General features: G+C 45.7%; 2 protein-coding genes across 6 annotated transcripts; both read right to left on the bottom strand.

Moving 5' to 3' along the window:
• Positions 1-2569: 2569 nt before the first annotated feature.
• On the bottom strand, positions 2570-14312 carry dbf4b (DBF4 zinc finger B). The gene is made up of 12 exons (XM_060036349.1): positions 14194-14312; positions 12704-12838; positions 11586-11780; positions 10975-11025; positions 10227-10293; positions 9496-9560; positions 9367-9406; positions 9148-9193; positions 7421-7555; positions 6040-6178; positions 5564-5697; positions 2570-5339 (listed from the first exon to the last, which is right to left on the bottom strand). Exons 2-12 carry the CDS (start codon positions 12830-12832, stop codon positions 3929-3931), a joined length of 2412 nt encoding a protein of 803 aa, XP_059892332.1. The 5' UTR covers positions 12833-12838; positions 14194-14312; the 3' UTR covers positions 2570-3928.
• A 322-nt stretch (positions 14313-14634) lies between these two features.
• On the bottom strand, positions 14635-26541 carry LOC132446194 (gap junction gamma-1 protein-like). 5 transcript variants are annotated; one of them, XM_060036351.1, is made up of 3 exons: positions 25981-26541; positions 25399-25472; positions 14635-17853 (listed from the first exon to the last, which is right to left on the bottom strand). In XM_060036351.1, the coding sequence occupies exon 3, from the start codon at positions 17579-17581 to the stop codon at positions 16136-16138; it is 1446 nt and encodes a 481-aa protein (XP_059892334.1). In that variant the 5' UTR covers positions 17582-17853; positions 25399-25472; positions 25981-26541; the 3' UTR covers positions 14635-16135. The 5 variants fall into 5 exon arrangements, with proteins under 5 accessions (XP_059892334.1, XP_059892336.1, XP_059892333.1 ...); XM_060036353.1 differs by having other exon boundaries at positions 25413-25472; XM_060036350.1 differs by having other exon boundaries at positions 26037-26541.
• Positions 26542-27957: the final 1416 nt, after the last annotated feature.

Here is a 27957-nt window from a genome sequence, read left to right as displayed (position 1 = left end):
GATCAGCCTGGGACTAGACATCTGAAATCAACAGTTGTATAAGTTATTCGTCAGTGAGTCAACCGAAAGGGAAAACAATACATTTTCACAATAGCTACAATTAGCACTAACTATCGCAGACCGTGTCGGTGAAATACAGAACTCGAAACAGTAATCGATCCAATATTGATGAAGCTGTACGGGAGCGCCTCACTGAACCAGACCGCTGAGAGTGAGCCGACGTCCCGCGCTAGATTTGGCGGGGATCTGAACACGGGAAAGGGGGGACGACACCACACGGCCATCTGGTAGTAGGATCACAGAAATCACTACGGTGATCTGCTGCGCGTCTCAGCTTTACTACACATTTCCAAACTAACTTAATACGCGTCGTATATAATATGCACCAACACACAGGCAGCACACATCCCCGAGGGCAGGATAATAAAAGTACCCTCTCCTATAATTACGGTTGGCCTAATTCAATAAGGAGAGGGCAACGGAGCCGACAGTCCGTGTAGTGGGACCATTACAACCAGTACTACCCAGACTAAAGCTGGTCCGTGTGGTGGGACCATAACACACACAGCATCCCTCTGTATTGTACTTCACATCGCTATTCACACCAGGAAAACGTTTCTAGAATTGGGCTAATCCCACAATTCTAGAAACGTTTTCCTGGTCAAAAACCACTCCATCACCATCCTCCCCATACCTGTGGCGGCGCACTGTGCGCTCACTGTGACGAACAGCAGGCATCGCACGGCCAGCATGGTGCTCACATAGTCCCTGAGGTATCCAGGAAACGGTGAGGACGCGTCGGATCAAAGGAGGCTGTTAATAGGCGTCCCCTTATCTCAGTGGACCGACTATACATCCGAAAGACATTCTGGTTTCCACATGTGTCGCTCAACACCACCTATAGGACCCACCGCCCCCGAGTGACTGACAGCCAGGTACTTCTGTACGAATTGCAGTTTTTATATTGTTTTGGGTCCAATATCCTCGGTCGAAGTCATCGAGGCTCCGAGATGAACGCTTGATACTGGAGGAGAGCGAGCGACTCGATGCGCGAACGGGAGCGGCGCGGCAGAACGCGCCTGGAGATCAAAGCCCACCCTACCGTCACGTGCGCCGCTGACGCTGCCGTGGCAACCACCGCCTGGAGAACAGCTCGTGAGGCTCCAGCCTCCAATAATATTTATTATATTACACCTAGAAAATACATTTCCTGTAAGTGCTGGAGTCATTGCAAAGTCAGGTAGAAAATATGTTTCAATAAAGCCACATAAGAAATGTGGAATGGCCTAAATCAAGTGAAAAGGCTTGAACTGCGTTCAAGTCTAAATATTGACATTGTTGACATGCACAACATTTACATATTATTTTTAAATGGTTGGAAACAAAAAGAGAAATAGCTAATGTGATCAAGTTTGAATACATTTGAGATAAAATATAGAATAGCTGAGCTGTTGAAATGGAAATGGAAAGTTTGAAATGGTTGAAAAGTGTGTGTGTGCGTGGTAACTTGGAAAAGTATGTTATTGACCTTATTCCTTCACATCTAGTTAATTGAGATAAGCTCACAAAATGATGAGGATTATCCAGTTGGACTCCTTGGAGTCCCAGCTTTCATACGGCATTTCGTGATGATGGAGATAGCATGACGTGAAAAATATTGTTTCTAGTTGATTAATATTTTTTGCGTCAGGGAAACAAGAAATACCATAACCATTTAAGCTTAACATTTTGTTTCTAGGTTAAATATTGACATTGTTACTAGGCTCCCAACGTCCTCAACGGTTAGCTTTTGTGAAAGCCACCGTGTGCTAAAACGTCCTCGCGCTCTAGCTGAGAGACAAACTGAAAATATACGAAGTGGATTTTAAATTAAACTAGATCGAAAATCTGTTTAGATATTTCTGAACAAAGTGTGTTGATTTGTTAAATGTTGATACAAAGTTTAACGGTTGAAAATGCACCAAGTTATGAATATGAAGTAGGCCTAGTTGAGGTCTCCAAGAATGGAGTCTCTAGGTGAAACATTTTGGATGTAGTTAGGTACCATATTTGCAAAGAATAATTAAGAAAGAATAAAGCCTAGGAACGACAATTGTTAAGCAATGCTTACACACTCACCTAGTTAATGTACATCGATTAGCTAGTTGACAAAAACTAGTTAACAAAAATGTATTAATAAATATGAATCTGTGGCAATTAAAGGCATATTGCTGAAGAACTCCTTAATATATTTAGCTGACTCAATCATTACAGGTAAAAGGACCTCAGTCAGTTATTCAGACCTAAATTATAGGTTGTAGGAATGCAATTAACTAAAGAAATCCATGTATGATTTACCAAAATTAATCTCTGTAAATTAAAGTCTCAATTGTCTGCTGTGAGACTGCCTGCCTGACCTGGAATAATTGAATATATTAGTTAAAAAGGAAGTAAATAAATAAGGTATCAGATTAATGCTACATTAGCAGGTTCAAGAGGATAACGAAGGAACGATCTACTACGCTCACACCACATCCCACATAAATATCACTCAGAAAGAAAGCGAATAAAGAAACTTAGCCAGTGGTCATTTTCTATGGTGCATTAGAAATGGTAATAGTTTATTCAGAAATGTTCAAGTTATGGTTATCGACTTAGAGGTGAGGTATATCGAGATGTAGAAAATCCATTTATGGCGAAGTGGTTTGGTGTGTTTATGGTAAAGATAAAAACATACGCTGAAATTCAACAGTAGACAGTCAATAGGTCAATCGGTCCTCAGTGATGTAGAAAATCCTAAAAACCAAATCATGACTTATTTAAATCATAACATTTATTTCAAATTAATTTCACATTTCAAAGCAATAAAATACTTTCACCATGAATAAGCTGCCATTTGTAGAAAACCACTTGCGTCGTTCTCTTCTCTTTACATATATTATTCTATATTGGAGATGGAGAGGAAAGCCGGTTGTCCATTTCTAAGCTTATTTAAGTGATACACCGTCCAAAGTAAAAGGAGTTATTTGAGCTTCACAGCATGGTCACCGATAGCCAGGGGTGTCCCTCCAAACGAGTCCACTGCACAAAAGCACTTCAGTAATAATCGATTCATTATCGTAGATTCTCGGGTTCTCAATCTTCAGCCTCAAGCCTTAAGATGATGAGATTTGGGCCCGGGCCCAATCCCATTTCTACCCCTTACCCCTTCCCCTTGTTTTGAAGGGGTAAGGGGTAGAAATGGGATTAGGCCTTGTTCTCCCATCAGGCCGATCAGAGTACCTCCCCCTTAGACGTCCTGTGCGCAGCCTATCCACTGAAGTGCCTGGAGACGGGGGGGCCGCTCAGAGCTAGTCCTGGCACCATCCCCTCCCCACAACTATGAGTCACCTTCAATGGTTCCCATGAAGCCGATACCATTATCACCACCCGGTTCACTGGGCAGGCAGCAGCTGCTTGAGCTACAGCTACTTCCTCCCTGATCCCTAGCAGAGCGCTCTGACCCTGGGCGCTCCGCAGCAACAGAGTGCCGGGATGTACTGGAGGCTCGCTAGCAGCACTTAGGACTAATTGAGTAATATCCCATCGGAGCAGGGCCTCATTAAATTCTCCATAGCATCAGAGAGGCTGAAAGCCTGATGGGCCGGGGGGTACTTTATGGAGAGGCGGTCACCAAAGGGTGCATGTGTGGTTATACTCTCCTCTGGTAAGAGGCTCAGAAGCAGGAAGAGCAGGACGCCGAGGGTGATTGTGTTCACCTTTTACAACCCATTGCCCCGACACCGAGTTCATGGATGCATGATTTAAAAACATTCATCGTAAACTTGCTCGGCTTCTTTTGGAGAACCTAAACGGAGAGGATGTGAAACATTAAATAAAAAAAGCGAACGGACTCGGTGAGGGGAGGGAGGGCCACGTGCCCGGTGTCGGACCTCAGCACACCGCCCCGCTACAGGACCCGGCTGGTGGGGGGCTGCAGGGCGGAGTGCAGGCGCGCCTCGTAGCTGCTGTTGTGCGCCCAGGTACAGGCCCTCTGAAGGAGCTCCTGGTCCAGCCCACAGCGACCCCGGGTGGAGAGGAGGGGTTCCTGGGGGGGGGCTCCCGTCGGGGCGAGCCGGGAAAGGAACTCGTGGTCCCAGTCCGACTCCGAGGACGACGGGGAGAGGCCGGCTATGTCGGGCACCAGGGCGGACTCGATGCACACAGAGGAGACGGCGTGGGGGAGGGAGCACTGGCTGGACTGGGTGTGGTGGGACCCGGGGGGGGTTTGGATGGAGAAGGAACAGTCTGGAGTGTTGGGGGAGACCGGGGAGGGAGGTTGGTCCCCCAGACCGGAATGGCTGCTGGCCCGACGCATGGGGGGCTGGGAGAAGACCTTGGTGTGTGGCACAAGGAACGAGGTGAAAGTGGGTTTTGTGGCTTCTTTGACTCCCTCTGGAGGGACCGGGCCACAGGAAGGAGAATCCCAGAGAAGGGACTTTAGATGGAGGGGCTCGCCAAGACCCAAGTCCCCCGGTGGGTCTGACCCCATGCAGGCCTGAGCCACCGCGAGGTCTGTACTGGAGCACACTGGGCCGAGGTGTACAGGGCCAGGGAGGCCCACACTCAGATCACCCTCTGGTTTACAAAAGGACCGCTGGTCGACAGAGAACGCCAGCCTCCTCCTCTTCGTGGACTTCCGTCTGGGGCTGGCAGACCGGCTGCGTTTTTTAGAGTTCGACGACGTCGACGCCATCAGGGGGAAGGAGGAAGATCGACACAGGGCCGACGGGGGGCTGGTCTCAGGACACAACGCTCCGATCTTCTCTAGGACATTGAACAAACTGTGGTTTGTCTCAGAACCAGAGACCTGCATGCCTTGGAGGGCGGGAAGGGGCAGGATCGGGATCTCAGGGCTGAGCTCCGGCGGGTCCGAGAAGAGGTCGAGGCGCTCGTAACGGGTGTCCGGGGCCTGGGGACTGAGGACCGGGGGCTGGGAGTACGGATCGGAAGAGGTCCCATGCGGGGTTAGCTTGCAGGGGGAGAGCGGCTCGAGTTTAGGGGGCTGTCGGAGGGGCGAGCAGGGGGTGAGCGTCGGGGGGTCCAGAGGTCGCAGCCCCATGCACGGCGAGGGAGGGCGTGGGGCGGCCAGCAGGGCAGCGAGGATGGGCGCGCAGGTCGGGTGCGAGGCGTGGTGTGAAGGCACGGGCCGGGGGGCGGGGGGCGGCGGGGAGGGAGGCTTGGCGGGGAGGCTGCGGAAGGCCTCGTCGAAGGCCGCCACTGGGTTCAGCAGCGCTCTGACGGCCTTCTCCGCCGCGCCGTCACTGAGGGTCAGCAGGTCGGCCGCACCGGGGCTGGGGCCGCACGCTGGTGTGGGGAAGCTGGTGGGGGCATAAACACATCAGGATGTTACCGCAGACACTATCAACTGAAATATATACACTGCACTGTACCTGTGCAGGTTGAGCTGTAATCGACATGAATATAACATCTGCTATTCATGGTAGGAGAATAATCAATTGAAAGATTTAATGATTGATCAATCTTTAAATCTTAAAAAAATAATAATAATCTGTATCTATATCTGGGGTTTTAGAGGGGTCACCTGTCGAGGGAAGGGTCAATGTGCTGGGGGGGGTTTGGGTCGAAGCCCGGGAGGAGGCTGGCCACCAACCGGTCCAACGCGCTGTAGTTGGAGGCCTGCTGCAGAAACCCACGGTGTGTGGCGGACACCAGGTGCTGAGGACCAGAGTGAGGACACAGACGGGGGAGAAAATGACTTTCAACGTCATTTGAATCGTAAACACATCTCAACGGTTTCAATGGGATTCGAAACGATGTACATTAGGGCTATTTCAAATGACACACACACACACACACACACACACACACACACACACACACACACACACACACACACACACACACACACACACACACACACACACACACACACACACACACACACACACACACACACACTTCTATATTTCATCTCAAATGTATTCAAATCGGTCACATGAGCCATTTGTTTAACCCTTCACTTTATGTGTTTTTGATTCCATAGTTCCCTCCATGTACCTCCTCCTGGTTGGTGAAGGCCTCCAGGCAGCATTCACAGTAGCCCTGGACCTTGTTGAGCGCCCGCCATGGGGAGGGTTTGAGGGGCAGGGGGGGCTCCGGGGGGCCCAGAGGTCCGCTGGCCACTTTGTGGGACTCTCTAGAGAACAGACAATCATTAGAAAGGCTGGTGGAGGACAGATTGGTATCCATTACAGTACAATTGTTTTTTCCACGGCTTTGCTGAATACCTTATTCTGATTAATCAGTAATTCGGCATTCTGCAGGCTGTTACACATGCCATCCGCTGTTCAGAATAAATAGTTTGTTGTTGTTGATGCTTTGACCATAGGTAATTTGCCAATTAAAAAAATAATGCTAAAGTTACTGATTACATCACTTTAACTTGAATAGGTTGTTTTAGGGTTTGGTTTTCCTTGTGAAGAGTAACCAAACACTTAATAGTAATCAAGGACTGCACCCCCTTTGTTTAAATAGATAATATAACCTAAATTAACCCAAATTGCAGCAGTTCCCTTCAACCTTCATCCATAGTAAGTGATAATGGCGTTCAGTCGTGGCCCTTTGAGTTCAGAAGACCCTCTGATTGGACTAATAGTAATGTCCAACCAACGTGTGTTGACTAGCTACTAGGGCCCGACCGATTTATCGGCCTGCCGATTTAATCGGCCGATTATAGCCTTTTTGAAAATAATCGGCATCGGCCAAAAAGACGCCGATTACAACCGATTTATTTTATTTTTTTTATAAATGTTATTGTGATTAGTATCCTGCAGATTGCGCTCCTACTCGCCTTGCTAACTAACAACTTTAGCTGGAGTAAAAAAGAGGAGATTGAATTTTACCGTACAACATGAAAGCACGCTCGCTCAGGCAGCTGCGCGCTCACCTCACCAATGTACACAAGACGCGTTGTTTGAGCATGTTGTGCCTGTTTTTCTTTAGGTCCCAGGCCATGTTAATTTGTTATACTGTAGACTCTAACGGTGAGACCATACTGCTCAGCGCGCACGTGTTAGTCACTGCTCACGAGCGCAGCACATTGGGAGTTAGTTATTTATTTTACATTTTACATTACACTCATTTTTGACTGTAAATGTATTCTAAAACACTCAAAGGTTCTGCATTCAATCACATATTCGTCAAGTGTTTAAATTATATTTAAGGTATCAAAAACTACGTTTTATATGTTTATGTTTTTTTTTTTTTTCTTTTTTTTTTTATAAATCGGCCGATTAAATCGTAATCGTAATTTTTAATCGGCATCGGCACTCAAAAATCAATATCGGTCGGGCCCTACTAGCTACACTATATTCCCAGGTCGTACTCCCACTACTGGGCTAGTGCCTGGTTCTTCAGTAGGTAAAAGACCATTACTAACTTGGTGTCGCATTCTTGTTCCGGGCCTTTCTCGGGGCAGGGAGCAGGAGGGACGGGGGGCTCGGAGGGGCCGAAGCGGCCCGAGAAGCAGAAGCTGGGGAAGCTCAGGGACTGGACGTACAGCGGCTTGTACTTCCTGTGGAGCACCAGTCATCAGGTTAGTGTGAGGGTCAGAAGGCTGCTGAAGAGCACCACGAGAGGGGGCATTCTGGATTGGTGAGTGGCCACAAATGATCCTAAATAATACAAGCATGTCAGGTCGCAAGTTTGTTAACTCTGATATCAAAATAACTAGAGGTGGACTGAAACATAAACTTAAGGTCAGATTACATTCATTGAAGTCTGCGCTACAAAAGTAAATAATTCCTCACAAGAGATGCTTTGGTACAAAATATACAGAACATAAAAAGGCGTGTTCAAGAATGCATATTAAGCGTTGTATTGGAGGCAGACCCTAGCGAGTCTCACACACCGTTTCAGATACCGTGGGGTTGGATTTCCCTGGGCACAGGTGCCATCTGACAGGGCAGGGCCCCTTTCATTAGCTAAAATGACAGGGGCCACTGAAGGGAACCTTTGGCTGGGGCAGAGACCTCCCTGACCTGGCTTGTGTACGGAGCCGTCGCGGTGGACTGGATACGGTATCTGTCCCCACTGGGAGAGCACTGGGCTCCTGGGGGCCGCTTCACTCAGTGCTACTGACACACTAGCTGCCTGAACTCACTAAACTAATCACGATTAGGAAAACCACCAGGGCCGAAACTCAAGCCGCAGGGGTGAGCCCACGCACAGTGGGAGGGAGGGGTTAGCTGCAGACCGGTCACCCTGGGTCAACGACACCATTTATCATTACACTCATTTGGAGCTGAACGTAGCGTGTTCCGGGGCATAATAACCAACCCACCTTAGAAGGAGGGTCCACCTCAGAAGGAAAGATCTAGAAACGGATCACTTTTCTCTCTGGCCTCTCGCCTGCTGCTTATATACAGCCAGGCTTTGGAGTCCAAGTCCAAGACAGATGTTTAGCTTGTTTAAATGAGTAAAACAGAACTAAGAGCTGCGGTGATGCGCTGCTCGTGAAGTGCAGTCCACACATGGCCATTGCATACCCCGCCGCCTTAAGTTGTGTGGACACGCGGCTCTTGCACGATGCTTGCAGAGGTTCCACATTTACGAGCCGCGCACCACGGGACAGATCGCCACATGAACCCTGCACACGGTGCTTATCCCAGGTTTGGTTCATGCTGGCTCTCGCATATCAAGACTTAAGATGAGGTTTAAGTGTTGGAAAGTGAAGTGGCTAGAGTGTGTTGGAAAAGCAATATTGTGTGGTTAAGGTGTTCTACCCAGCCAGAGGACTTCTGGGTTTGATCCCCAGTGCCTGCTTTCCACCTGTAGGCATCCTTCAACAAGGCTGCATGCCTGCTCCTAATTTACATGAATGTGTTTTCACTGGACGTCACTCTGGGTAAAAGCATCTGCTAAATAGTCAAATAATGTACAGTATATACCTCTTAGGTTCCAAGAAAAAGGCCTGGATCCCTTTACATATGGGTGTTGAATCCCTTAACATAAAAGGATTTAGAGGAAAAGCTGAGGGGGGGGGACGGGGACGGTATGGCTTAAAGATCTTGAAGGGTATTGTTTCACTTGGATTCAAATGTCAAACAAAGGCAAAGGAAGCACTTACTCTACCGGGAGAAGCATGGAAAGAGGAAACTCACTCACCTGCTTAAATCCTCCACTTTGAGGTAGGGGCACTTCAGACCGGCAGCTAAGGACAGAGGATGCAGAACATTGGTTCATTTATTATACATCTTTCATTTTATAAATATAAGAAAGTATAAAGTTTGAGTGTTTGTACAATTCATTTAGAACATGATTAGAAATATTTTGAGACAGTGCAGTAAGAGACAGCAATAGAAGTGTTTATGAGCATTAACTAACCTTTAACGACACGAACAGCTACTTTGCTGCAGTTCTTCAGCTGATAAAGCAAAAGGAAACATACAATGTCATCCAAAGCCCATCAAACCAAACTGATACAAAGATTTTTGCATCTTCTGAGAAAATTACCTCCGCTTTTTTCTGCTTGGTGTTGAAGCTCTCCCTTGTTAATCTTTGTAGGTACAGCAGGATATCTTGGAATCAGTTAAAGAAACTAAATTTCTCTGCTGAGATGAATAAAGTATATCTTATCTTAAACACATCCTCTACATACAGAGCATCCATTCCACTCCACACTGTGCTTCAAGTCTACAGTATTGGCTTGCATAGTTTGGACTTTGGAGTCATCAGAAAAAGTCCCATTATCCTTAACATGGGACTTTGATATGAAATATGTCTGTTAGCATGAGGTACACTGTTTTTTTTTTAACACAAACCCCTTGTTTAGCCTCGCATTAAAGAAACATACCATTCCGGGGGATCAACCATAGTGATGCCAAGATAGCAATACAGCACTTTAATTCACATTTGTGACACTTGCACATGCACGCTAATTGCTCTTCAGCAGAGTTGGTACATGGAAGTAATGTTGACATTTCGTATTAGTAGAAGCTTTCATGGAGCCAGGAGAGACGGTTTCAATGGTTATAGTCCATTAAACAAAACTATTACTGAATATTTGAATTGGCACCCCACCATTCTTAACCTATTGTCAGCAGGAAACCATGACACCACAACATCCTAACAGACTGTTGAAGCTTATAACAGGAATACGGTGCCCTCTGCTGTAAGCGAAGACCCACTACACCAAGAGAACTCTAAAGACAAGCCATAAGGGGGGCATCGGTCAAAAAGGATACCATCCACATAGAGAATCTGCACACCCCACGAGCGGGCTTTCTGCAAGACACTTCCCTGCAGTCGCTCCTGGAAGAAAATAACAACAAAAGGCCCGTTTGTCAGCAGCATTCCACTGCGTCAACAGGAGACATACCAAACCATAGAGATTAGAGCCCGACCGATATAGAATATTTAAGGCCGATACCGATACGAATATTTTGTGATTTAAAAAACCGATATGCCGATATATTGGCCGATATATATATATATTAAAAAAAAAATCCAGAAACGCGCAACAAAACAAACATATTTCCCTAACATTGGTTATTTGTAGTTATCCTTTAAATCCTTTTCACTCTCAGCTAACACGTAACAACAGTAAAACTGGACATGGTAGTCATGAATTAAGTCATGCTTATCGACTTTAGAGAATTGATGGGGATGTTCTTTTAATTGTTATTCAAGCAATGTATGTCTCGTGACAGTTGCCAATTTACCATGAACACACTTGCACACATGAACAACACCGATGATCTCCGTCGATCTCCGTCATTCACTCTGCCTAACTCTGGCTGAATCAGCGGGTTTGGGCGCCCTCTGGTGGACAAACTTTTTTTTATATTCATTTATCGGCCATTATAAATGCCGATACCGAATAGTTAGAAAAATGCTTAATATCGGCCGATAATATCGGCCTGCCGATATATCGGTCGGGCTCTAATAGAGATCTTAAATGTCAACCACCATTGTGACTACAGGACCACTCACATTGTTGCGAATGGCTTTCTCCAGTAGGGCCATTCCACGACTGCCGAAACACTAAAAAAGAAAAAGAAAAAAACATGAGCAAACAGTGTAGTTTTAAACATTAACACTCACAGCAAGTTAAGATTTGACTAGTTGATGACTGATTTCTGATGGTTTTGACAACTACGGCAACATAACACTGACCAGATCATTAACACGTCATTATTCAACCATTAGTTTATTAATCTAGGTTGAAACACATCACTATAAAAAAAAAATTGCGAGGGTGAACTGGCCAATAACAAAGCGAAAAACGGAACATGCAACAAATACAAACTCATTTTTAAGGTCTATTTACAGCCCGCTCCAGGATGAAAGAGCAGCAAAAGAGATCTTACCTATCTCAGTCCCATTGTATTTTACATTGGGGGTGTACTGTGCAGCGCTTTGATTTTATGATCAAACCCATGCTAGTATTTTCAAACTCAGCAAACAGATATAATACGCAATATAGACACTAGCAAGCATAGACCATGCTTAGACAAGAGCATGTTTGTGTCTCTGCAAACACCTCCATGTTTTAACCATGTTTTAAATCAGACGGACAGCGAACAGACAGGCGGGGGACAGACCGTGGGGCGCGCTGGGAGGGGCGTGGTCGGCCACGGCCGGTCCTTGGCCTCCCGGACTCCGTCTCTGGGGGGGTCCGTCTCCCCTCGCCCGCCTTTGGCCTCCGTCTTGGCGGGCTGGATCCTCTCCTCTGGCGACGCCTCCTGACTCCCGGTCACCAGGAAGGTCACGTCCTTGTGGAGGAAACCCTCCACCTTCTGTCAGGGACACACAAGAGGAGAACAAACGGTGAAGGGTCCGTCTTTATACAGTGCTCTACTAGCCAGTGGCCACTCAAAGTGCTCTTCGATACTGCCTCACTGCCATGCAACGTGACAGCCAGCTCGTCGGGAGCAGTCAGGGTGAGGCTCAGGGCCAGCTCAACACGGTGCTAGGAGGAGCCGGGGATCGAACTAGCAACCTTCCGAGCCAACCCGCTCTACTTCCGGGGTCACATGCCCCCCGAAAAAAAGACAAACTGGTGTTAGCTGATCACCAGCTCCACCGTTTGCTCTGTTTGGAATCTAGAGGTCCAGTGTGGCTCCACTGCTGGTAAACACTGGAAGGGTTAGGTTCAATTCCCACTGGAGCCTCTCATGCAAACAAGGCATCCATGCATGGAATTGGAAGATGCTTTAGATAAAACCCTCTAACAAATGACTTATACTCTTATTTATTAATTCCTCTAAACTGGCAATGGGAGTGGAAAATCAAAGTTATAGTCTCATCATCATTGTGGCTTTACCAGTGTGGGTGTAAATGCCTCCATCTATGGGTTTAGGAGCCCTATCGGAAATAATTCACTTTGCTGTAATTGGTGGCACTACAGCAAATGTGAAAGGAGATGAATTGCATTTGAGGCCCCAACTATTGTTCAGAAAAAAGGTGACCTTTAGCAGGATAATGTCAGTGTGTGAACGTCAATGTGGATACTAGTCTTCCGTTTTTTACAGTCTTTGTAGCAGGATTACCAAATCATGCGATTTACTTTCCATAATTCTAAATAGAAATATAGATGTCTAGAAATGCACGAATCACACACAAGCTTTCTGGATTTTCTTCTTCACCCAACGAGAACCTTTCTGGTAGCTTAGAGGTAGCTCGTAGAAGGAACAGGCCTATGTGTAAGCAGTTAGCTTACCCCTCCCAGGTGAAAGATGGCCTCCACCAGCAAGGCGGCTGCCCGTCTCTTGACGTTGTCCAGGAAGAAGGACTTTCCCGTCAGCCTCTTCTCCCCAGGAGGCAGGACACCAAGGAGGCCTCCTCCCATCGCTGACTGCAGCAGCACACGAACAACAGGCAGGAGAACAGTGTGAATGTGAAGCTAACTTTACATTCTACTTTTGCATACTTTATTGCAGTTCTTCCAAATCTCAGGGGTCATCGGAGATGCATTTGGGTTCGTCGCGGCAGTAGTTGACTCATAAGCTATCGATTTTTTGTATTTGCTTGCATTTAAAAATGCACATGGTTAAAAGTCCTTTGCATACAACAAGACCATTATTGATAGAGACACTTTTCTTGGAAACAATTTGAACTCCTCTTGGCGTTAATAACTTAATTCTTGCATCTTCATATCTTACAAAGTCCACCTACCATTTCTATACCATGTCAATTGTGAATAATACAAGAACTGCAATTAAACTGTGTTTAAAATTTTTAACTCCTCTGGGTGCTAAAACATTAACATCAATTTGGGTTATTTTAACAGCACATTGGAGCTTCTTATTTAGAAGTCAGATAGATGTTTAATGTTTTCTTCACATAACAAGCTAGGTAACGCCATTTCTGACAGATTTAAATACATATCTTCAAATCTCTCTTGGCTACGGCTAGGTTGTTGAAAAGGTTTAAAAAAGAGATGAATGAACACGAGAATTTCTTGGGGAAATAAGTTTTAATAGAGTAACTGCTAAAGTAAATTGTCTCTTAGTTGTAGTTATGATACTTGTTGCAAAGTCCACCTGCCATTTCCATACTATGTGAACTGTGTATTCATAATAAAGGTCGTGATTTTACATTTTAAAATGTCATGTTGACTGCAACATGCAACACATCACGATTGGCTGATCGTGGCTTTAGTCAAACATGCCCTTAGATACATGAGACACAGACCTCCTCTTGAAGAGCTGGGAAGTTTAAGACCTTTATAACTTAATAACATAAACCATCATATATGCATCAGTAGTACCATTACTATTGCAATATAAACCATGCAGGATCATGTACACCAGGGCACACGGTCATGGTAAACTGCTTTGACCTACATGACAAAAACATGTAGTCATCGAACCAGTCACACACCTTAGCTAAGCTCCTGTTTTGAAGGCTAATTCAAGTTCTATCAAACTTAGCTTGGCTCCTGTTATTAAGGCCAATATAACACACCTTATTTAAGCCCCTGTTATTAAGGCTAATGTAACACACCTTAGGCTAATATAACAACATTTAGCTTAGCTCCTGTTATGAAGGCCAAGTTAAAAACCCTTAGCTTAGCTCCCCTTATGAAGGCTAAGTGAACAGCCCTTAGCTTAGCTCCTGTTTTAAAGGCTAAGTTAAAACACCTCACTTAGCAAGGGAACGGACGTCTGGTGTCCTACCCATCCGTTGCAATCATAAAACAGTACTCACTTCGTGTTATGCCCAAAGGGATATTGGTGGCTTATCTCACTTAAGAAGAGTATATAACTTAAGGAGTACAGACAGCCGGCCCGGCTGGTTTGGAGCAACCGCCGCTTTTTAAAAACAAAAGCCCAAAGCCAACGTCACATCCGGTATTATACGGCCCAAAAGTCTGTAAATAGAAGGCACCTAGAACAAAAAATAAATGTTGACGATAAATTTGTATAGCGTTTGAAAATAACACTTCTAATAAACGGTTATATTATTTTTTGTAAAAAAAATAAACTCCAACTGTCCTATCCGATCTGTACTGAAAAAGTTGTACATTTTAGCAATCAAATAACACCGTTGTTATGGTTAAGTATTACCCTAATTTCCATCTGTTTACCAGGGATTGATTAACATTCTCATTCAATTCGTGGAGGTCGGGGCATCAAAGGACCAGACAACTTGTTTCCTCAATTTATTTATGAATGCCCTTGAAAAACAACACATGCAGTTTTTAATTTCAACACAATAAATGACTTTCCTATATCGAAAACAGCACAACCCTTGCTAACTTTTACAATCTAAAGACATCTGAGAAACTTAACTCAAGCCAGAAGCACCTGGATAATTATTTATTCCCTTTCTTCTTTAATGCATTCAGTTTCAATCATGTAAACAAGGCCTTAATAAACTTTATTGGAAGGGAGTGGAACGAACTTCATGCTTCACTGTAAAAAAGCTATTTGACATTGGACAGTAGACTACATTTAAAAACAGCCTGTTTGATAACAGCAATGTCAACCTTTTGCAATACAATACATAACAACACTGAGTGGTTTCAGTTGGTTCAACACTCACAAAACAGAATCTTATACTGGAAAATTATATTTCTTGACAAAAAATGTAAGCTTTTCACGCAAAAATAGCTTGAACAAAACATCATGGACGATATGTTGTGCATTGCAAAACAACACACATTTCTTGTGGCACTTTTGACAGCAGTTATAAGAAGAACATATTTTTCAGGAATTATTCATGCATTTGACTCCATGTGATGACAATAAACGTTCAGTTTTATATGTACGATTATATTGCACGTCGAAAGAGAAGAACAATGTAAAATTGGATAATACACGTTTTAACCACATGGGATCACGAGTGGCGGCCGCGTTGTCTTGGGGTCAGTCAGAAGTTTCCCTCTTATCATAAATAAAATAGCGTCTGTCTTTTTAGGGATGCGGTTTCCAAATGACATTACTCTTTCAGTTGCAGGTAACCTAAGGCACGTTGGATAACACAGCATAACTCCCCTTCTACAGATAAACGTCTTCACAAATGAACACACCATACAAAAATAATAAATACCAAATCAGTAAGGGATTATGCTTCCTTGAGTGCTAATGGCCTAACATTTTAACAACAATAGTTTGGTTACAATACAATTAGCTATATAAATAACTGAAAAATGTTTGGTTATAGATGAAATGCCCCGGAAATATGTTTCGACTAAATGTGTAAATGTGTGTAATGTAAAGGGAGATTTAAAGGGAGTATTTTAAAATTGTACACACTTACTTCCTCTAAAGAAAACAAACATCACTATCCAAGAGCATTTGTCCCAAGTCGACCTTGAAAATAATACGAGAATATAATAACACAATTTGTTTTAAAAGATTTTAGAAAATATTGCTAAATGTTGACATCTTAACATTGTGTATTTTGCAGTGTTTTTGGTACATCAATCACTTCTTGTGATCATTTCACACTTAGTTGAGGTTGCATACACTTCGACTACGAGTCCCGCGTAACCGAACAACGCCGCGCATAAGACCGGCTAATAGCTAAGTATTCACTGGACACCGAACTCACTGATATCTAAATGAGGCGTGTTAACCACGGACCCAGCTCCACCCCCCCCCCCCCCCCCCCCCCCCCCGCCTCCAGCCCATCGTACTCCCCCTCCCTAGATCCACTCAGACCCCTTCACCTCTCCGTACTTGCTGTTGCAGCTGCTCCCACTGCTCCCCCCCTGGCCCCTGCCACCGGCCCGACCCGACCCCGTGCGGGACACGGCCCGCTGCTTGCGGCCCCCGCTGTTGGCCTTGTTGCCGGGGGACCTGCCGTTCTTGTTGTAGTCCCCCTGCTGGCCGTAGGCGTTGATGGCCGCCTCCAGCCGGTTCTGAGCCAGGTGCAGCTCCTTCCGCAGGGCTCCGCAGCCGCCGCCCACACCGGTCTTGGGGAGGTTCTGGTCGTCGGCGAAGCGCTGGTTCTCCTCCTGGGCGATGTTGGCCCGGTTCTGCTGGCAGGCCGCCTTGGCGTTGGTGAGGTCGGTGAAGGGCAGGGCCGCGGGGGGCGGCTGCAGCGCCGGCTCCTGGTACTCGTTGGAGGCCAGCGGGGGCTTGACTGCGAAGTTGTAGCCGGGCGGGGCCGACGGCGTGCTCCAGGAGAAGGGCGCGTTCCCGTACGCGGGCTCCGTCGCCGGCCCTCTGGCCACTCCGTACGGGTGGGAGGCCTCGTCGGAGGAGGGCGCTGGGGAGCGCTGGGAGCCCAGGATGTCACAGATGGTGCCCACGCCCAGGTGCAGCATCTCCCAGAAGTTGAGGGCCAGGCAGAGCAGGGACACGGCGTACATGATGAGCAGGAAGATGGTCTTCTCGGTGGGCCGCGACACAAAGCAGTCCACCGTGTGCGGGCAGGGCGGGCCCGAGCAGGCGTACGTGGAGGGCACCGCCATGCCGTACAGCGCGTACTGCCCGAGCAGGAAGCCCACCTCCAGCAGGGAGCGCGCCAGCAGCTGCAGCACGTAGATACGCATCAGCCCGTCCTCCTTGATGCGCTGGCGCCCGTCGTGGCGCGCCTTGGCCTTGACCCCGCCCCCGTCGGCCCCGCCCGCGCCCCCGTCCGCCCCGCCCGCCGCTCCCCCGGCCCCTCCGCCGTCGCTCTCCGGCTCGGCCACCTCGTAGATCATGGGGTCCTCCTCGTGGTCGTCCTCCGCCTCCTCCACGCCGCGGTGCTGCCTCCGGGCGCCCGGGTACGACTTCCTGGGCGCGCGGCGCTGGGGCAAACCGTCCCCGCCGCCGCCGCCGACGCCCGCCCGGTCGTCGGCGCGGGCGATCTTGTTGACGGCGTAGCCCAGGTACATGAGGGAGGGCGTGGCCACCAGGATGATCTGGAAGACCCAGAAGCGGACGTGGGAGAGCGGGGCGAAGGCGTCGTAGCAGACGTTCTCGCAGCCCGGCTGGCCCGAGTTGCAGATGAACTTGCTCTGCTCGTCGTAGTAGATGGACTCGCCGCCCACCGCCGTCAGCACGATGCGGAACACGATGAGCACCGTCAGCCAGATCTTCCCCACGAAGGTGGAGTGGTTGTGGATCTCCTCCAGCAGGCGGGTCAGGAAGCTCCAGCTCATGGTGGCGGGAAGGGGAGGAAGCAAGGGAGGGATGAGAGTGAGAAGGGAAGGGTGGCCGGGGTGGAAGCAGGAGAAGGGGGGAGGAAAGAGGGAAGAGTCACAAGGGAAGAAGCAGGGGGGAGGGGAAGTAAGGAAGAAATTAGGGGAGATGGTATTGAAGAGATTAAAGTAGGAGGCAAGGGAGGAGCAAATGGAGAAGGGAGGGAAGGATGGAAGGAGCCACAGGAGGTAGGTTGCAGGGATTGAAGCACTTTTTGCGCTATGCAGGACTTCTGTCGAAGATAAAATAATGGGCTGAAGATTAGCGCATGGAATCTGGATTACATTAGCATTATTACTGTTGTCTCATGCGGGCAGAGGTTTATCTTTAAACATTATATTCCACAATTTATTATGGATAAATAATTATTACAGGAATAAATATACCAATGGGAAAGAAATTAAAAATAAACGTACGATAAAGAGTTCTAAAAATGGGTTCTGGATAATTGGTATCTATATAATTATTGTAATAATTTAAACCAAAAACAAAATATTCACGATTTTAAATGTAATTAAAAGAAGTACAATATTTGAATAACTGATGGATCAATAAAATCCTGACTTGTTTAGTAATGATTCAATTGAAATGATAGTATTAAAGGGAGGCTATGATGAGGAAGAGATATTGATGGTAGAGAGAGAGGGACTGACGAGAGAGACATTGATGATGGGAGAGAGGGAGAGAAAGGGAGCTTGGAATTTAAAAGTGTGTGAGAGAGAACGAGAGTAGAAAATAAGACACAGTCCCTGAAATCTGTTACACCAAAAAGGAGGGTAAGAGTGTGTTTGTTGAATTTGGATCCAAAATGTAATTGCTTTGCGAAGGTCAAGCCGTACACCACAAAAACATTTCAGAACCATAACCAAGTTAAGTGTATGTGCTTCTGTGAACCTGCGTGTGTGTTATAAAGGTGTGGGTGTATAAACTGGTGTGTGTGTGTGCCTGTGTGTGTATTATAAACGTGTGGGTGTATAAACTGGTGTGTGTGTGTGCCTGTGTGTGTATTGTAAACGTGTTGGTGTATAAACTGGTGTGTATGTGCCTGTGTGTGTGTTATAAACATGTGTGTCTATAAACTGGTGTGTATGTGACTGGGTGTGCCGCACAGATCCGCACTTCCGTCTTTAACTAGGCATCCCTCCATGGGAGACACATGCTAACCATTATCAAGGCCAGGAGACCACCACACCTTATCAACCTGTGGAAACACACATACCACCCTCCTGCACTAACACACACACACACACACACACACACACACACACACACACACACACACACACACACACACACACACACACACACACACACACACACACACACACACACACACACACACACACACACACACACACACACACACACACACTCTCTTTTGCAGGCATGCGCACATACTTGCAAACAAATTCCCGGATGCCTGTTCCCAGACAGGCACATGTGAATGCTCTCTCTGTCACCACAGACACAAACAGATATACACACACACACACACACACACACACACACACACACACACACACACACACACACACACACACACACACACACACACACACACACACACACACACACACACACACACACACACACACACACACACACACGACAGAGACACACAAACATGTTCCCTGTTTGCTCATGTTTCTGTTCAGACGTCAACATCATGAACATAAGTGTGCTTTTCCTGTATGCATATTAGTGCTCCACATTATATTATTATCAGAAATCATAAAGTGATTACACCAAAGGTGTCTACCTGTCTTGCAGCATTGTCTGCAGGCGCTACTGCAGAGCTTGGTACCATACCTCAGCACTTTTTAGCATACCAAACAAAACCCGTCCGGTTATACAGAGTGACAAAAACCTGCTGAGATTTAGGTAGGTAGCGATGTTCACTTCTTGAAGCAAAGAACGTTGTTTAGTGTTGTTTAGGTTTTAGTCTTATCCTAGCTAGCTTTGTTGTCTTATTCTAGCTAGCTTTGTTGCTGGGAATGGGTTAACCTAGTGATTGTTATTGCTTTGCACTTGGTTCTATGAACATCCTTACTGTACCGACAGCGACATATTGTTTCACCTTCTTCTGACAAATGTACTAATTGTAATTTGCTTTGGATAAAAGCGTCTGCTAAATGCCCTAAATGTACATTTTAGAGAACAATGTTACAGGTTACACTTAACAAGTGCCGTAGAGCGCCCCCTAAGGCATGGAAAACAGCAATGCACTTATCCATCACACACATAACATTTAGTAATTGGAACCAATTGCCCAGGTGGCGGTACTTCAAGTGTTATAACCATGCGCTAAAGTGAAATCCTGAGGTTAACCAACAGATGGAATGAAATAGAGCATCATGCTGACACAACAGACAAGCCTGGATGCTAGGCATCCTCTGTGGCTGTAGGGGCTGCCAGACGCAGGCGGACTGCTTTAACATTGAGGAGGTGAGCCTGAGCCTCAGAGCAAAGACATTAGAGTTGAGTGAATTGATTTTGACGCGATAAATTGGCCTTCCACCGAGGCCTGGGTCCGTTCAAAGTCAATATACTGTAGTTGTATTTAAATAGGAGAGGGGAGGGGGGCTAGGATGGAGAGCCAATCAACGCATGCAAAGTAACCGTGGTCATTTGTGAGAGAATGTTAGGGACCGAAAGGCTTTCAAGTAGAATTGTACACTGCATTGTGTGTGTGTTCGTGGGAGATTATGTGTGAGTGTGTTTTTTAGATTGAGTGGGGGAGTGAGTGAGTGTGTGTGTGTATATATGAGATGAGTGAGTGATTGAGTGACTGAGTTTTTGTTTTTGTGTGTGTATGTGTGTGCGTGTGTGTGTGTGTGTGTGTGTGTGTGTGTGTGTGTGTGTGTGTGTGTGTGTGTGTGTGTGTGTGTGTGTGTGTGTGTGTGTGTGTGTGCGTGTGAATGTCATGAAGAACACAAACAGATTTGTCAGACAGTCCTTTCGCTGACACTGTGATTTTGTAGCCACGGCAACGTCTATAGCTGCAACACTTTATTAGTATAGGTTAGATGCAAACATTAAAAAACAAACCCACTGGTTGAAAACATCAGGGATGTCAACATTCTTGGCTGATACCAACAATCATAAAATACTGCAAACATTTGGCCTAATTATCTTTTTTTAATTATTTTATGAAATAGCAAACAACTGTGACTAACAATCTCAAATTATTTGGATGATAACGGCGGATATACATGTCGGAAAATATATTGTTGCCTATCTAGCTGAAAACAAGGCAGACTAATTCAAAGTGCAACACATCTGTGGTAAATGCTTGTCTATACCATTGCGAGGATTAACTGTTTCCTCTCAAAACCCTTTTGTATGTTTTCAACAATAACTATCAGTTATCTAACTATGTTATGTGACCTTGGCGATCGTTGTAACTCAGTGAACCTCACTCTCTTCATCCCTCTCTCTCTTCTTCTCACTCTCTCTACGCCATCACTCAGTCAACCTCTCTACAACCATCAATTCAAAAAGAGACGAGTCATACAGTCATACTACTGTATGTCAACTCTTTGCCCAAGGCTCAGTGTGACTAACACAAGCATCGTAACCACCACTGACACACAGACAACTGCACCCGCTCACAAGCCCCAGGCATCAAGATCCCCACACAGATGGACCTTGGACCAGTTCAGGGGCAGGGACACGAGAAGCCATGATCTTTGCGTGCACTGTTCAAAGGACTTGTGGAGGATTGTGTGGGTGAGAAAACTTTATTGATGTCTCTTAGGAAAACAACATCTAACTATCTAGCTTGTGTCATCCCACAAGGCCACAACAAATCTCATCCAGAGGCAGCTTGGAGATGGGTGTGTTGTGCACAAGGGCACTTCAACTTTTGTTTTGAACCAGTCAAGCCAAGTGAGATGAATCTCAGGCGGTAGAAACAAGCATGAAGTTCTTGATAAACAGTCTTTAGTTGGTATGCGGTAGGCGGAGGCTAGTCTAGGGGTGGATGCTGAATATAATGGGATGACATCCGGTGAGCCAAGCTCGATCCCCGGTTCCTCCTAGCTGATTGTTGAGGTGTCCCTGAGCAAGACACATAACCCTTACTGCTCCCGACGAGCTGGCTGTCGCCTTGAATGGTTGAGTCTACCGTCGGTTTGTGAATGTGTGCATGAATGGGTGAATGTTAGGCAACACTGTTAAGTGCTATGAGTGGCCACTGGTTAGAAAAGCTATATATTAATGAAGGCCATTTAACATTTACTTTGTGCTTTAACCAACTTGGGCTGTCAGGGACGCTAGGTTCATACTTTTAGCAGTCTGTGGTTGGAGTCAAATTATAAATAGCCACAAACAAGCTAACTATTTGGCTTGGTCTGATGCCGTGGTGCAGACCATCACTGAGACGTAGAGATCAACGGATGTTATTGATATAGTAAATACCATGGGGGGAGGAAGATGGGGGTCATGAGAATTACCAGAACTTAAAATGGGGTCACAGGCCAGCTATGTTTCAGCACCACTGTGCGTGGGACAAACAGTGTCTTGGAGGTCAAACTGTCAACGGTTGGCAGTAAGGATGACAATGACTCCCCAGGGGGCCGGAGAGAACAATGAGACATCAGAAAAGACCGGACTCGATTTGAAGCATGCTTTGCCCAACACGTTACAGTTACTTTTAGCCTAGACTAGCATCTGCAGCAAACATATTGACCAGAGGTCCAACATACAGACATCATATTGGTAAGTCACTTCCCGATTGACATCGGAGCTGGATAGGTAATGAAGGTCTCTAGGGAGAGCGTCTGTAGCAACCTACCTCGCTAGCTGAATGCCATCGGGCTTGTCCTTCTGTTTATCAGTCTGTCCTTCCATCAGTCTGTCTGTCATTCTATAACCATCTGTCTGCGTGCCTTGCTGCAGGTCTGGCTGTCAGTCAGTAAGTCTGCAGGCGGCGTGGCTTTCTGTTTGTCTAGCCACACAGCACAAGCAGCAGGTGTGCACAAGGGCTAGCAACAAGATAGCACACATATTTTGGTATAATGGCTGGAGGAATATTCAGCACAGTGCACAAAGAAATTAGTAGAATACAAACTTGAGAGGGAAAGGATAGCAGAGGGCACAGCCCTGGACTCCTCAGCCCTACCCCAAACTGTTTTCTAAACCTGCTTTCCTGTCTTCATTTTTGTCCACTGAAAATAAATAAATACACAAATGAAGGCTTGTGGAGGCCTGATCTGTTAAACGACTAGCATCATTAGTGGTCGCACGACTCCCTCCGAGATGCGCACATCTGGCCGTGTTGTATGACGCTTCACGTGCCATCGGTCTGTGGGACTGTCTGTCTAGAGCAGCACACCAGGGAAAAACTATTTACCGTCTACAGGGAGAGATGTTAATACCTGGTCCTGCTGTAGTATTAGATATTCTAGCATCGGAAATGTATTTTAAATGTATGTACTTCAGTTAATAAATATTGTATCATCTTAAATATGCAGTCAAACATTTTAGTAGTGACTTTGTCTGATTGAACTCACCAAAGATACCTCCCCTGTCTCTTGTGGCCATTACCCTGGAGAGATAAATCTTCAATTTTCTCCAGCTTCAGACATTTTGTACAATTTCCCCCTGAAATTATTTCAGATTCTGATGACGTCTGTTTTTTTTCTGTTTGTGCCGCTGTGTCACTTTGCATTTGAACATTTTAGCCTTTGCATTTGAACATTATGCAGGGCTCAGGTCTGAATTCTACTTGCCCAAAGTACATTTTTACTGGCTCCTATACAAATAGTTAGCCATCTTCTTCTTCATCATTTAACAAGACTGCCGACAGTCTCGCTGTCTCGATTTGGATAGGCCAGCGGCATATTCAAATAAAATAAAAAAATTCACCAAGCATTATTCAACATGGGCAAGGGGAGGGGACAACATAAGGATAACTTTATCGATGATGAAAAAAGGATTGAAAAAAAAGTATATAATAGTATATATATATATATATATATATATATATATAGTATATATAATAGTATATTTATTTATTTATTTAGTCTTTTAGCATTTAGCATCTCTCTTTTCATTTACTTTCACTTATTACTCGACAACTCTAAGGATATTGTTTCAATCCATGTACTAAAAAACCCTCCTCCTCATGCATTTGTTCACTGGCCATGATTATCCTGCCACCAATTCAAAACATAAGGCAGCAAAATCTACCAAGCCAAAATCGTGAATATATCTTTACAACCTCTTGTATAATATACAATTCAATAAAAACTAATTTCCATCAGCACGCATGCTGTGAACAAGCCAGGCCTCTTCTCTCTCAGCGTGACGTCCCCTTAGACAGGCATTTTTCCATACCTTGGTTTCTTTAAAGGTCCAAACATCAATTAAGTTATTTTACAACCCGCTGTGGGAAGCTGCGGGCTGCAGAACCGGGCCGGGTGGCATACGCTAAGGTCGGAATTGTATTCTTCTTCGCGGCTTCGAACCGTGGCATTCATCCAGTAACGGTTACCACTCCCAGTGTTCTACCACAGAAGAGGAACAGTTATACAACAAGAAGAAGAACCACAGGCGAAGACGAGCCAAACAGGATGGTTACAAAGGCTCTGTCATGTGTTCCATTCGAAACCAGAGGTGAAGGGGAGGTAGCGAACAATATGTCACATTCTATCCACCATTCACATTGACTATGTTTGTGTTTTTTTTAACCTACCCTACACAGGCTCATGTCAATGCAAGTATTTTGGACACACACACACACACACACACACACACACACACACACACACACGCACGCACGCACGCACGCACGTACGCATTCTCTTCATCAGTTCAGATATTGCTGGGCCTCCAATATTCATTAGGGGTCCCAGTATCCCAGTGGTAGAATCTGCAGGATTCTTCATGGCCAAAATGTTAGCAATCTATTTGAGGTAATCTCAACACATACAGTAAAACAGCCGGTGTTTATGAACAGATCCAAACAACACCATCTATAGCCTAGGGTGCTTGACTAATTTGAGAGCTAGATAAAAAAGTAGAGGGCTGGGATGTCCCAGCCAAGACGACATGCCGACGGTGCGGGCTCTGTTTACACTGCTAATGACAAGCCTTGTAATCACATACTTCACTTCCTTTTCTCTTGAGTTCAAGCATGGGAGGGTACAGATATAGCGACAGTAACAGCGGATGGGGGAATTGTTTCTTATGACATAACCTTGACTTGAGTATCTCGTTAAGGCACCCTGACATAACATTTGAAGGAGCCAAATGTTTTTAGCTCTGGTTTTTAATAGGTTCTTTCATTAAAAAATCAACTAATTTCATTGCTCTTTTACTTTTCATATTCTCACTTACCACTACACCTCTAACTCATATGTTCCTTCTCAATGTTGTTTCGGCCTGAATAAATTAAGTCTTGGAGTTATTGATGTTGATTAATGACCCTCACACACAGATCCAATGGTGCATTCTGTGTGCTTCTGCGTAATGTTAAGTTAATGTCAATGTGTTGTGACCCACTCCCTGTGGAATGAGTTTCTAAGATGTGTCACACAGCTTGATTGGTAGTAAGGTGAGATGTCTGTTTTCATTTGAATCATAAACAAACTCCTGAAACTTGCACCATGGACAGAATTTACAGAATATGGATGGAAGACAGAAGGGGGGAGATAGGAAGGGGGTACAGGAGGCAGGAAGGAAGATGGAGGGGGAGGGAGGGAGGGGTGGATGGATGGATGGATGGAGGGATGGATAGATAGACAGATCGAGATTTAGGGCATAATTTGATTACCTGGTTCTGTTTACCTTTACGCCTTTTGGGTTGCCAGTGTTTGTAGGTCAAAAATCGAAGACATTTTAAAGCACCTGCCAATTCAGCACAAAGGAAACCAGTATTAAAAAAGAAACAACGAGAAACGAATGGAAACCAAATTGCTGTCTGACATTTATTTGAGTTATTATTTAAACTTTTATTTCGAGATAAAAACATATTTGATGATGATTTGATGAACAAAATTCAATCAACAAATTATTTGGCGTAGGCTACACGTTCACAATATATTCATATCGACATGAGGAAGTTTGCTAGCTAAGTTCTGTAGGCTATGTTTTGAGGGGGGAATTTGTGTTTGTGAGTCAGACCTAAATAACGTTAATACAAACATGGGAGTCTTAAATGTAAATCTTAGGGTCGTTTAAAAGTTGTAAAAGAAAGTGCAAAGCTGACGAATAAACCAATAAAGTTACCTGAGATATCGACCCGAGGGCAGTGTAACAGCTAGCTAGACACAATTATATTTTATCAATTAACCATATTAAATTATATTTTACATTTCGCTCTGACACACTGGTCTGGTCATCTTAAAATACATACTTTTACCAGACCGCTGAGAAGAAACGTGGGCTTCAAAGGAGAGAAGGTGTATTTACCCCAGCGTCCTCACGGTGTCTCCGGCTCCTCCGAGTCCGAGTCCGACCACATGTGGACCCGACAACACTAACACCTCGCAGAGCACCCCGCCTGACAGGGTCCGGGGAGACGGTCCATCCTCTCTGCCCCTATCTTTCAATGGGAAGGGGTTTTACCTTAAAGCCACACTTAAAAACGTGAACTCGCGGGAATCCTCCAAAGTGTGAAGCTTAAACCCGCCGGTTGACTGAGTGGTGAGTGAGTATTACCCCGACCACCGTGGGCAACCCAGAACCCACCGCCGCTCCCACTGAACCTCTGATGGGAGTCTATCAGCCGCAGGGAGGGGGAGTGTGTGTGTGTGTGTGTGTGTGTGTGTGTGTGTGTGTGTGTGTGTGTGTGTGTGTGTGTGTGTGTGTGTGTGTGTGTGTGTGTGTGTGTGTGTGTGCGTGCGTGCGTGTGTGCGTGCGTGCGTGCGTGCGTGTGTGCGTGCGTGTGTGTGTGTGTGTGTGTGTGTGTGTGCGCGCGCGCGTGTGTGTGTGTGTCGTGTCTATGAGTGCGTGCGTGTGTTCTTTACAGGCTACCTAAAAGTTTGCTTTGAAGGGAAAAAAATACAACTTTTCTTTCATTCGGTTATTGTATTTTTCACGTGTGTTTAGTGAGGGAGAATTAGAAGGCCGATGGAGACATGTGCATGCCGATGAGCTGGGTGAGCTACGAAGGAGGCTTTTTGACATGAGGAGCCATTGACTGGCTTTTCTTTGGTAGCCCAGAGTCTTAACCGAGTTATGTTTCACCTCGGCCAGTAATTGAATGGGGGAGAAATCAATGACGTTATCCCCCAAAGCCAATTGTCGGATAACATTGGCCCTTAAAAGTGTCTTAATGGTTGTGAGGCGTGTGTTTGTGGCGAGGGAAGGACATACTAACAGTCCTACTGTCTGTATCAGCGGATGGGAGAACATCCAAGCAATCATTAAATTGATCAATTATCAAGTCATGTGAATGCATTTCACAATGAAATGAAAATAATACATTTCTGTATTCCATATCTGAAATATGTATATCATCGATCATCTGTGTGTGTGTGTGTGTGTGTGTGTGTGTGTGTGTGTGTGTGTGTGTGTGTGTGTGTGTGTGTGTGTGTGTGTGTGTGTGTGTGTGTGTGTGTGTGTGTGTGTGTATGTGAGCGTACTCGCTCGTACGCAATAGGCTCCAGCCTATTGCTTTAGGTTATACTCCAATTCTCTTATCCTTTAAATAATTTAGAACCGGATTAGACAACAAGTTACATCTAATCACTTTCCCATATACAGACAACATGAGCAGAGGTCTCAATTATTGTATATTGAGTGAGAATTTCAGACACTCACTATTAGGTGTCCGATGAGTATGAGAGGATGGCCTAGGCCTACCATCACTGAAGTACAAAATGACTCACTGACGTACACACAGAGAGACACAAGTCAAATCGATTGAGATTAAAGATTTAAGATTAGTTGACAGACTTCCTGCTGATCGGACAGACAACACGACATGAGTTGGGCCTGTTGCGATGTCCTCTGACGAGTTCAGAGGAGAGACGAAGCAGGCATCTTTTCTTTTATATGGTCCACATGGAGAATGCTGAATCGCAGGATAACTTTAGCCTACTGGCTGGCATCAGCAGCACTTCCAACTCCAGGCTGGATCAGCAGCATCGCAGCAGACGGCCAGCGTCCTCAGTGCAGCTGCACTGCATGCAGCCGGTATTGGGCTAAAGAAAGAGGGGAGGACATGCAGCAAAGGTCCACGGGCAGGAATCAAACCCGGGTCCCTGGGGTAAGGCATTGGCCTTAAATGGGACATATTATGAAAACAACACTTTTCCTGGGATTTGGGCTGTTGTTTTGGGTCTCTGGTGCTCCCACACGCATACAAACTTTGAAAAAAGTCTGTACA

This window comes from Gadus macrocephalus, chromosome 18 (assembly GCF_031168955.1).
Source record: "Gadus macrocephalus chromosome 18, ASM3116895v1".
In the NCBI taxonomy this organism is placed as follows: domain Eukaryota; kingdom Metazoa; phylum Chordata; class Actinopteri; order Gadiformes; family Gadidae; genus Gadus; species Gadus macrocephalus.
Note: the sequence above shows the minus strand (reverse complement) of the source record. Positions and strands in the feature narration are given on the sequence as shown.

Coding starts and splice junctions, on each gene's coding strand:
- dbf4b (XM_060036349.1), bottom strand. CDS start 12,832: ATGGGAGGAGGCCTCCTTGGTGTCCTGCCTCCTGGGGAGAAGAGGCTG. Junction 9,194..9,366: donor AGCTGTTCGTGTCGTTAAAG/GTTAGTTAATGC, acceptor CTCTGTCCTTAG/CTGCCGGTCTGAAGTGCCCC. Junction 7,556..9,147: donor AAAGTGGAGGATTTAAGCAG/GTGAGTGAGTTT, acceptor GGTGCTCCACAG/GAAGTACAAGCCGCTGTACG.
- LOC132446194 (XM_060036351.1), bottom strand. CDS start 17,581: ATGAGCTGGAGCTTCCTGACCCGCCTGCTGGAGGAGATCCACAACCAC.